The sequence below is a fragment of the Salvelinus alpinus genome, chromosome 22 (assembly GCF_045679555.1).
Source record: "Salvelinus alpinus chromosome 22, SLU_Salpinus.1, whole genome shotgun sequence".
In the NCBI taxonomy this organism is placed as follows: domain Eukaryota; kingdom Metazoa; phylum Chordata; class Actinopteri; order Salmoniformes; family Salmonidae; genus Salvelinus; species Salvelinus alpinus.
In genome coordinates this window covers 4,569,450-4,581,591 of record NC_092107.1, presented here as the reverse complement: position 1 = coordinate 4,581,591, position 12,142 = coordinate 4,569,450, and the positions used below count along the sequence as shown (strand labels likewise).

General features: G+C 43.3%; 1 protein-coding gene across 5 annotated transcripts in view; it reads right to left on the bottom strand.

Moving 5' to 3' along the window:
• The window catches only part of LOC139548831 (LIM domain kinase 1-like), a 74,881-nt gene that overhangs the window by 22,175 nt on the left and 40,564 nt on the right, over positions 1-12,142 (bottom strand). For 4 of the 5 annotated variants that reach the window (XM_071358698.1, XM_071358703.1, XM_071358701.1 and 1 more), the window contains one exon: positions 11,364-11,502. In XM_071358698.1, the coding sequence (XP_071214799.1) occupies positions 11,364-11,502 (139 nt within the window). Of the gene's footprint in view, positions 1-3,306; positions 3,506-11,363; positions 11,503-12,142 lie in introns of those variants that run through there. The other variant, XM_071358702.1, reaches the window with a different exon arrangement.

The following is a 12,142-nucleotide window of genomic DNA, read 5'->3' as shown; positions in this document are numbered from 1 at the left end:
AACTACTCATGTATACAACCAGGCAAATCTTTAAATTGGCTTTGTCCAATAACTCATCTCCTCTTCCTAAACTGTAAACCACATCATTGCAAATCAATTTAATTTCTTTGAGGCCTTTCCCAAAGCACAAGTGATAATGAAAATGAGTTCGAACTAGTGTAATAAACTGTGAGTTCTGTTACACAAGAATGAGGAAATACCCCATGTGATATTATGATGAGACAGCCATTCAGAGGCTGTCATTTCAGTACTTAAATGCGTCAAAGTTTCAACTTTAAGTGTTTGACGACCCAAACATTATGATGATAAGTTGGGAGGCTAATCCATTTAGTGGTGTGTGTGTGTGTGTGTGTGTGTGTGTGTGTGTGTGTGTGTGTGTGTGTGTGTGTGTTTTTAGACAGCCTGTGGAATGTGTATGGCCCCTGTTGGACCAATCAGAGGTATTTTATGACCCTCTGGTGTCACAATGACACTCTCAGGTTCTCTAGTGTAAACAACAGATGATGGGGGAGGGAGGGGGGGGGGGGGGTTAGGGAAGTTAGGGAGTCTCCATATTGAGTTTAGGACATTTTCTGTTCACAAAACTATTGCATCACTTTCATTTTTTTTAGGATTAATTATAAAAAGTTTAGTCCAACCATGTAAACTAGGTGAGTTGGAGCCAATGCTACAGTATATTCTAATATCCATACTAGCATACCATTTAGAATGCTTGCCCATTGCCCACTACATTGCTTATTACTGTGGTGGATATTGGAACCTTAGCCGATTGTTCACTTATGTTTCCTGTATGGACTTCCAGTTACACTGATGCATTGTGGGCCGGTGGAGGGTCTTGCCGATATAGTGATATGGATAATGTGTGGAGGGTCATGGGGACTATAAAACACTAGCAACATAAGGTATGACCACTTACGTCAGTTAGCCTGATGTAAACACTACACCACGCACGCACACAGTCACACGCATACACGCGCACATGTTGTCATTTAAACTGATATTAGCACACACTGCCATGACTTCACTAACCCATCCCAGGCAAGATAAATCCATAACAATGACCTAGTCCTAACACACCATGCTATGATGCAGAGCTGGCACAGAGGGGATCCGGTTGGTGTAACTAACCAAACTATGGGAAACCTGGAGATGATTAGCTATTCCAGTGACCTATTGAGGTTCAATGGAACTGTTGCAATAGTTTAGCTCAGGGCTTCTCAACCTTTTCTGTTTTTGAGGCCTTCTGAGACTGACAAGTACACATAAAACCACCAGCAAGAATTCATACAAGAACTATGACAGAAAACAAGTACTTTTCATGCTACACAAGCTGATGTTGACATCAGGAATTGGTTACATCAGCAGTACATTCAGCAGGTAACAGATACCCCCGATACCCCCATGAGAGTGAATTCTAGGTCAAATTCAAAAAACGCTTTATGGGGGATTCCAAATTCCAGAGCCATTTGGGCCATGCATGTTGAGGTGCTGGAGGATCAGGATCAGTCAGATCTCCATATAACAGATGGATAGAATGTCTATAATATAGAAACCTGCATTTAAATCAATTAATCAAGCAATGAAATTTGGCTTTTCAATTTCCAAACCAAAACCGAAACTGTGGAAGGAAGAGAAGTGGAACATGGCCTGGATCTTGAGTAGAAAAAGGGTTCCAAAAGGGTTCTTTGGCTGTCCCCATAGGAGAACCCTTTTAGGTTCCAGGTAGAACCCTTTTTGGTTTCATGTAGAACCATGTGTAGAAAGGGTTCTACTTGGAACTGGTTCGCCTATGGGGACTTCAAGGTTCTAGATGGCACATTTTTTCCCTAAGAGTTCAGCAGCTCCAATCACCAGGTGGCTTCCCTCCTGTTCACTGCCTTCCTTTCTTACTTAGATCTCATTTGGCAACACTGGCTTTCAGAAAGAAAGAATAAACGGGGCAAATATGATTAGACCAGACCAAGTGGCAGAAACAGCACCCAGCAACCCCAAACAGGGTTTGGATTCATACCTGTTCACTGGAAAACCCCTGTTTACCACTTAGCCAACAGCATGTTAAGGCCATCCGGTAGCATCAACAGCATGTTAAGGCCATCCGGTAGCATCAACAGCATGTTAAGGCCATCCGGTAGCATCAACAGCATGTTAAGGTCATCCGGTAGCATCAACAGCATGTTAAGGTCATCCGGTAGCATCAACAGCATGTTAAGGCCATCCTGTAGCATCAACAGCATGTTAAGGCCATCCTGTAGCATCAACAGCATGTTAAGGCCATCCGGTAGCATCAACAACATGTTAAGGCCATCCGGTAGCATCAACAGCATGTTAAGGCCATCCGGTAGCATCAACAGCATGTTAAGGTCATCCGGTAGCATCAACAGCATGTTAAGGCCATCCTGTAGCATCAATAGCATGTTAAGGCCATCCTGTAGCATCAACAGCATGTTAAGGCCATCCGGTAGCATCAACAGCATGTTAAGGCCATCCGGTAGCATCAACAGCATGTTAAGGCCATCCGGTAGCATCAACAGCATGTTAAGGCCATCCGGTAGCATCAACAGCATGTTAAGGCCATCCTGTAGCATCAACAGCATGTTAAGGCCATCCTGTAGCATCAATAGCATGTTAAGGCCATCCTGTAGCATCAACAGCATCATGATGAGCCACAACTGCTTTAGGACTGCTGTTAATGAAATCAGCATGATACTTCATGGTCAGTCAATGAAGCTTTGAGTTCCATCTGATAGGTAGGTGGACATCCGGTAGAGGCACAGAGAAACCACTGTACTGTCTATACGGTGCATGTGTGTGGTTGCGTATACATGTGCCTGTGTGTTTATACTGTGTATATGTACATCTCAGCACTACAATCAATCTTTAACAAGCCTAGCCTACTGTAGCTGGGGCTCAAAGTATGCTTTATCTCGGGTAGAACCTACTCTAAATATAGACCATGTGACCGCCTAGGCTCATGTCTATTTCATGAAACAAAAGAAGAAGAAGAAATAAAAAATGTATATATCATGGACCCAGTTTCTTAGAGATCATTGCAACCATTTCAACATGAACATCTCTTAACACGATCATTTTAGGGACGATACAATATCAATATTGATGTTCTATTTCTACTTAAAACAAGCAATAGAGAGAGAGATGGAGACCTAAAGCACAAACACAGCAGAATCAGGCCTGCTTACTCAACACAAGCCACTTGAGACAGCCCGAGTGCCACCCTGCCAATCAACCGGCTGAAGCTAGCCAAGCCCTTTCACTCCATCACAGTCTACATAGGGAAAGCCATCTTACCTTTCTGTCCCTTTTCCACAGCTTGAGACAGCAAAATCCCCAGAAAAATAAATCTGACACCATGACAGCCTCCCTGCTGCTGCTTTCCTATACAGTCCACTCTACTCCCGGCAAGACTAGTTCATTCTGGTGAGCCCACACTGCTGTCACAACAACACAGAGGCAGAGGCCAAATGAGAGAGAGAGAGAAAAGGATGAGGCAGAGAGCGAGAGAGAAAGAGGAGCTGTCCACGCCTTTGCCACTGAGCTCATCTCTGAAACGATGTCACAGGCTGCTCATTCCCCTCCCTCCCTCGTTGCCTCTCTCTCTCTCACTCACTCTAACAAGCGGCAGCCGCTCTCTCTCTCTGTTTCTATGACCTCATCGTTTCCTGCCTGGTCCAGCCCACCCATGCGCCTGCTGGCTGTGTCTCCTCTCTGATGTCTTCAGAAAATACCCCCCTCCTATATTTCTCCCTCTTTCTTCCCCATCCCCCTTTCCCTAGTCCCCCTATTCCAAACCTCCTCTAGCTCAGTCACAGCTGACAGGCGATCATATTTAATACTCTGTCGGAAATGTAAAATAAAAAAAAGGGGGCCAGCCAAAGCCCTCACGCAACACCACCATGTCATCTAACATCGCTTGCATTAAAGGGCTTACTGTACTAGTGGGGAGGATGACAGACTGATTCTACAAATGTAGGATCTTAATCTGAGCCAATTTGCTACAGCGGGAAAATAATCCTGCAGCAACAGGAAATGTGGATTATAATTCATGGACATTTTAGTAGGGGTTGATACATTTTTCATATGGGAAAATCAAGTCTGAAATTTCAGTGGAAATTACAAAATTCCGAAGCCTTTTTAAACCTCAAATAAACTACACGTTTAACATTTCTTGGGTGATCAAATTAAGATCCTACATCTGTAAAAGCACATATTGGAAGATTAGAGTACAAACATACTTTTTAAAACCTAAACGCAATCTACTGTACAAACCACCTGGAACATCAAAGACCTAAGAGGAAGATGACCAAAACTCAACACCATAATGAGGTAATAAAACCTTAGAATTGGGGTTATGATAGGGTAAGACAGTTGTACTAAGCTCATGAGGCTGTTATACATTTTTTGTTCTTCAAGAATCAAATGGGTAACCTACAGGTAACTGCCAACATAAAGGAACTCTATTGGCAGTTACATGTATATCATTAATTGAAATGGCCATTGTAAATATCCCAGATTGTGCCTTTAAGAACCCAGTAATGGTTAATATTCTCTGCTCTTTAAATGTAAAACATGAAGCTGAGGAACATAACGCATCACCACATCACACCATAACATGATAACGTGATTACTTGCTGAACACAGTGACCATTGTGGAGTGCCAGACCAGGCCAGGGCGTGGCGGGGGTGTGTTTACATGTTATTTAGGGACTGTAGCATCAGTGATCCTGTCCAGGTGCTACAGTCACAGACAGACAGCGATCTTGGTTTCAGGCTGGATGACTATCCCTGCTGTCCCATTTGTTTGCTCACTCTATTATCTCTCTAGCTCTCTCCTTCTCTTACTCACCTTTTCTCTCTGTGTCGGACTTTCCCGCTTTCTCTCACCTCAGTCCATCGCTCGCCCCCCTTCCTCTCTCCCCCCACTCTCTTATACCAGCTGCTGCCTGGGGCCATCTGACTCGGCAGATGTTAATAGAGAAAGGCCGGGGCATCTGCAGTGTCTGATGGACCTCACATCAAAAACACACACAACCGATTGAGGATGTGTCTGAAATGGCACATATGGGCCCTGGTCAAAAGTAGTGCACTACATAGGGAATATGGCTCCATTTCAGACTCAGTCTAATGCAGCCTGAATGCTTCAGAGCAGCCCTGCCAACCACCCAAAAGGTGACAGGACAGATAACTGGTCCATTGAACAGTCACATCACCTACATGTAACCAGGCGGTCACAACCAGACAGCCAAATCTAATAAGGCATCTAGGCTAAAACTAACCAGGCGGCAAGACTGGCTGACTGTTATGAAGCTTTATTGTCTATATCTGAAAGGGCTGGTAGAGAGGCTAATTCTTACCAAGGAGTAAAAAGGTTACTACCCAACTGATTGACTCATTCAAAGAAGTATCCATACTAACCCAAACCAGACAGTTTAAATAAAAATACCAAATGGATAGAGCAGTCTGAAAACCACTGGTAGTCATGTTTTTTCATAGAATCCGTTCCTTCCTCTCTGCACTACGACAGCCTAAGGAGTGACAAAAAGTTTTTTAAAAAAGGAGTAAAAAATGACACTACAGAGAGCCTGTGTCTTCAGGAGGGAAGACAGGCAGACGTCGGTGGTGGACGAGACAAGTGCTGGACAATGTTATTGATGCTCTCCTTCAAAATGTAGCTTTGTGGAGGACTAAAATGTAGCTGTTTGAAGCTAACAAAGACAACCCACTGAGACCAGTCACATAACACACCATGTTTGGGAAATTTCACTAGTAGGGGAAGAAAAAAAAAATCCATGGAGGTGGTTTCCATTTTTAAGTGAAGTTGTTTGAAACAGGTTTCTACTGGGGAGGAATGTAAATGTACCACGACATATAACATCATTGGAAAACCCCCAATAAAAAGCTAATAATATTGAATGTCACAAAAATGTCATAAATGATGGTGTTCTCATTGAAGACGCTCATCAAAGTGTCAGACCAGGTTGAAGTTCATATTGTTGTGCGTGGATACGTGTGAAAATGCAAAGATCTCTCCATCCTATGGTGTGGGATGGAAAATGTTGACAAAGTCATTGTAGGCAGGCAAACAAGACAAGGCAGGGAGGTCATGGTAAGTCAATTCCATCTCACTATAACCTTACACTTCCTTCCTGCTAAGCCCCCTTTCTATATTTCACACACACTCCTGCTACCACTGTTGCTCAACCTCTATGTTGACATGCTGAAACCCTTACAGTAACTCTAGCCTACTTTCCAACAAACCCCAGGCATATCTGATCAGACACAAACAAAACAACTTCCACCCAAACTTCAATCTGACACTTTCGTTCACTGACTATTGCTCAATCACCATGGTCACAAACTGAACATCTTACAGTCTTAATGTCTGAAAGTGAGTGTCTTTCCCAACAGATACTATAGAGATGATTATGAGACACTTAGAAAACAACCCTAATCCCACCTAAACAATGTGCTCTCACACCAGTGGGAGTTGTTATAAGATGTTGCTAAACTGTGATTGTCCGTAATGGAGGGACATTTCATGTACTGTAAAGTATCTTGAAAATATGTCTATTTCCCAATATCCATCCACTGATAACAATACTGAAACGATCCTGGCCTTCAAATGTATTATTAACCACCAAAGGGAGTTAATTCTCTTGGAGTTGTGGTTGTCATGCTTGCCTTGGGGTCATGAAGACCCCGTTAGAATACCTGCAGGGGCATAGCCTACCTACTCCCACCGGACACTGCAACACTATACCAGAGCGGAAGGAATTAAACTAAGCTGTTTGAGAAATTGATAATTTCTCAATGATCCATTCTGAGGCTCTAGACTCATCGAAGGCAGAGTCACAGTGACATGGTGAGAAATGTCTCTATTCATGCCGTTCTCTTCTCCTACCCAAACGACCAAATCAATTTAACATTTCAATCAGCAGCCAGACTGTGAGTCATACCCACATTGCATCACACTGTTTTAGAGTGCTTTCTATGTCCCGGCTCCAACAACCAAAACACTACCCTCTTTCAGAGGATGCAAAATGTGGCCTGAAGAAAAATGCAGTCTGCCCTGTTTGGCTGGCCGGATGCCAAGGGTGGGCAGTGTGGGATTGGACTGCATCACGCCACACGTTCAGAGTGCAGGGGATGAAAATAAGCAGAGGAAATTGACCTTGTCTGCCATACAGTTCAGTTGGTCAGTCCGTCTGTCTATAACACCATTGGTCTGACATCTTTGTGATAACGTGATTGCCTGACCGTCTTGGTTGAACTGAACCGCGGTCAAACGTCAATCAATAGCTGGTGTCTTTGCGCTGAAATGGGAATGTGACTGATACATCTGGCCCTGTAGAGGACTAGGTAATGGGTAGCATGTAGCAGGGCAGGGCAGGGTGAGCGCTAGCTGCCATCTCTGATTCACTTTGGACTCTGCTGACCTCCACTGGGTGGGTTGTTCATTACTGAGCTTGCACTGCAGAGGGCTGAGTGTAATGACACACATACTTGCACGGACGCATAGATACACGGACGCATCCAACTCATCCATATATTTATGTACATATTCTCATTCACCCCATTAGATTTGTGTGTATTAGGTAGTTATTGGGGAATTGTTAGATTACTTGTTAGATCTTACTGCTTTTCGCTACACTCGCATTAACTGCCAACCATGTGTACGTGACAAATAAAACTATGAAATAACACATATGGAATCATGTAGTAAGCAAAAAAAGTGTTAAACAAATCAAAATATATTTTATATTTGAGATTCTTCAAAGTAGCCACCCTTTGCCTTGATGACAGCTTTGCACACTCTTGGCATTCTCTCAACCAGCTTCATGAGCTATTCACCTGGAATGCATTTCAATTAACAGGTGTGCCTTCTTAAAAGTTCATTTGTGGAATTTCTTTCCTTCTTAATGCATTTGAGCCAATCAGTTGTGTTGTGACAAGGTAGGGGGTTATACAGAAGATAGCCCTATTTGGTAAAAGACCAAGCCACAATGTACAAAATAGTACAAATAAAGAAAAACCCTGGAGTGTGTCCAAACTTTTGACTGGTACTGTATGTATTAGAGGTCGACCGATTATGATTTTTCAACGCCGATAACGATACCGATTATTGGAGGACAAAAATCGGACGATTTGATTTATTTATTTGTAATAATGACAATTACAACAATACTGAATGAACACTTATTTTAACTTAATATAATACATCAATAAAATCAATTTAGCCTCAAATAAATAATGAAACATGTTCAATTTGGTTTAAATAATGCAAAAACAAAGTGTTGGAGAAGAAAGTAAAAGTGCCATGTAAGAAAGCTAACGTTTAATTTCCTTGCTCAGAACATGAGAACATATGAAAGCTGGTGGTTCCTTTTAAACTGCATATATTCAAGTGATCAATTAACAGACCTTTCTTTGGTAGATTTACAGTATTTATGTCCACACATGAATCAGAAGTTGGAATCTGAGAGAGAGATACTCAGTCAGTGTGTGTGTGTGTGTGTGTGTGTGTGTGTGTGTGTGTGTGTGTGTGTGTGTGTGTGTGTGTGTGTGTGTGGCTGGAATTACTTGTGTCTGTCACTCCTCCTAACACCTTGGGAGGGAGGGTGAACAATCAATTTGTCATACCTCAGATATGCCATGTCACCTCGTTCTCTTGCACCCTTCATAGCTGGTATTAGTTCCTTTCTTCTTTGACGGACTGCATCTGAGATGATGAAGATGAAGGGCCATTTAAGGCATTTTGCTTTTTCAAGGGCTGCAAGCTTATCCTTGAACCTGAGGAATTTCACTACAGTTGGCCTTGGTCTGGTTCCATTGGTACCACCATTGGCACCACTAGAGACCCCTGGCTTCCCAGACAGGTGAGCACGTTCCAGTTCAACATGTTGATCCGATTGTAGCTCCTCAGAAAACAGCTTTCGAACTTTGTCCTCTGATTCAGTCCATGTCTCACTTTGGCTCTCCTGGATACCATCTGTTACAATATTATTTCTCCTCGATTGTCCATCCAGGTAATCAGCCTTCCCAGACATGTTCTGGAGGCCCTCCCTGACTGTGGTGATTTCATTCCGCCTTCCCAGACATGTTCTGGAGGCCCTCCCTGACTGTGGTGATTTCATTCCGCCTTCCCAGACATGTTCTGGAGGCCCTCCCTGACTGTGGAGATTTCATTCTGCCTTCCCAGACATGTTCTGGAGGCCCTCCCTGACTGTGGAGATTTCATTCTGCCTTCCCAGACATGTTCTGGAGGCCCTCCCTGACTGTGGAGATTTCATTCTGCCTTCCCAGACATGTTCTGGAGGCCCTCCCTGACTGTGGTGATTTCATTCCACCTTCCCAGACATGTTCTGGAGGCCCTCCCTGACTGTGGAGATTTCATTCTGCCTTCCCAGACATGTTCTGGAGGCCCTCCCTGACTGTGGAGATTTCATTCTGCCTTCCCAGACATGTTCTGGAGGCCCTCCCTGACTGTGGAGATTTCATTCTGCCTTCCCAGACATGTTCTGGAGGCCCTCCCTGACTGTGGAGATTTCATTCCGCATAGAGGAACAGTTTCTGGAAAGTGTATCCTGTGTGGTCTTCAATACATCCACATCCTTCTGTGTGAACTGAAGGCTTGTTTTAATGTCTTGTATATCTTTAGTAAGGTAGTCCAGCCGTCTAGACTCCATGATCATTTGTACGAAGCTTTTAAAGTTATTTTCCTGCTGAAGTATAATTTACTTAAAGAAAACATTCTACTTCTCCAAGAGTTCACGTACCTGCCCAGAAGAGATGTGATCCTTGTCTTTTTTTCGGAGGCATGACAGTACTAATAGTAGGACGAGTCCACTATTCACTCCATGAAATGAGAGACGCCGGCAGTAGAAAACTCTGGAAATCAGTAGTCCTAAAACCCGAGACAAATAGAAGTGCGGCCCTAGCCACAAGGGCTAACCGCTTAGCGTGCTTGGTATCCGGCAATAGTAGACCAGGTTGCCTAGCTTGATAGCTAGCAGCTAGGCTAGCTGCTTCGGCAATGTAGTACCACCTTGTTTGAGCACGGATCCTGGGACATATATCAGCGGTCCCAGCGTTAACGCGAACTGCGTCCCAGGATCCAGATATGAATAGGAAAACTACTGTAAACTTTTATTATCTAACTAGGTAGTTTGTTGTTAAAGTGAAACAAACCGAGTCCCTAGTCTTGTACTGCACATTGTGCTGTCTAGTATACACATGTAACAACACCAACTGTGGAATAAGTCAAGGGCTATGAATACTTTCTGAAGGCACTGTAGCCTATAGTTTAGGCCTACTCTACGTGCTCAGCCATGCATTTAACAGTCTTTTTTTTGCAAACAGTGATTGAGTTATATTATTAGCCTAAATTATGACTATCCAATCTACTCATCACATTAGGAATAGTAGGCTATCTTACATAAGTCTGCAAAAGTGATGATGAATGGAATGCTTTATTATAAAAGTGCATTTTTATGGTGAAAATTAGCTTCCCCAAACTTGAGACTCATGTGCCGCCTATGCCGCCTGCCTACGGCTGATTTGCAATACAAAATACCTATTTCCATTTCTATCTGTCTGCGTGGGCAACCCTTATGGCATACTGAACATAACATAGCTCATAAACATGGATTAAGTCACCGCAATATTTCACCCATTTTGATATACTAAAGAGAAAAACCAGGTGAAATCCCACTTCAAATGGCATGATGGTAATATACCACATTTCAAAGTGTGACATGCTGCTGTTGGGGAGAATGCAAATGGTTACCGCACAATTAACATTATTTCTCACAGGCTACACTCACGTTTTTATCTGCTCTTTATGCAAAGCAGACAGGTGTGTCTTTTTCACAATGTAGACTTTGACATATTTCCAAGTACTCTTGGCGGAAGATTTAATATTATCTGTCTGGTTGCTGACCCCTGCTCTAGTGACTAGTAAAGTTATTCAATCCATTTCAGAACAACACAACACCCCTTATCAGAGAAGGGAAAATCATAGACTATGTCCATCCTCCACATGTCCTTTCACCACCTCTCCTCTCAGACTGTTCTCTTTACTTAAACAACAGTTAATGACTCTCCCTGGAAAGCTTACAGGGATGTGTAAAGCATACGGTATAATTACAGGTTCTGTAAAGTGGAGACCAGTGTTTCTGTGTGGATGTTGTTGGGGGAAACCATATCCGACAGACTGTAACAGGAGTGTCGTATCAAGTCTGTGGCTGATTAGAGAGATTGACTGGTGAAGACACAGAGGAGAGGGATCTCTAGTACTGTAGTCAGGAGGATCTAGTTACTGTGCTGTTTGTGGCGGAAGACTATCTTACCATGATCAGGCCGGTTGTGATGGGGTCGTTGCATCCATGGCACAGCTCTCCGAACTTGGCCCAGTAATCCTTCTTGCAGAAGAGTCGGCCCTCCTTCTGATAGTACCAGTGGGACAGGGAGGCACTGCACTGACAGCATCTGAACAAGGAGAGCGAGAGGAATTATGTGCATGTTTGTAAGTTTATTAGGCAGAGCTGACTTCATAAAACTGGCTAGGTCTTTGAAACCAGTACTGGCCCAGGTTGACTTCTTGTAGACAATCCCAGCACTAAAACTTCTTGGTTGATCACACACAGTCATCTATGGATAGCACTTATAATTGTCAGCTTGAAAATGCCTTTCAAAAGTTCTTTCCTCCTTGCACCAATCCTGACAGTGCTGGATTTGGCCTCCCCCTCTGCACAACATTTAACTTCTCGTTGAAAGTTAGTCTTGAAAATGAAGATTGCTAACAAATTAGCCACCACATCTTCCTCAATAACACCTGCTACAGTTGCCGCCATTGTCACACAGACTACAACAAAAGCATGGGGAAACTAGCCTACTGCTCACTATTGGCTCATCAGTAGTGACATGTCTAGGCCTTCATGTTTTTTCCCCAAATGGTCCCACCCATTGCACCCAAATGTGATTGGTTCATTCACCTGTCACTCCAAATTTCTGCTCTAATAAAGCTTCTGAAGGCCTACCCAATGGCTGGCTGAGCTAGCTAGATTTTTCTACCCAGGGAAAGTATTCTCTTTCCAACACAAACTGAAGAGATGAAATCAGAAGATCT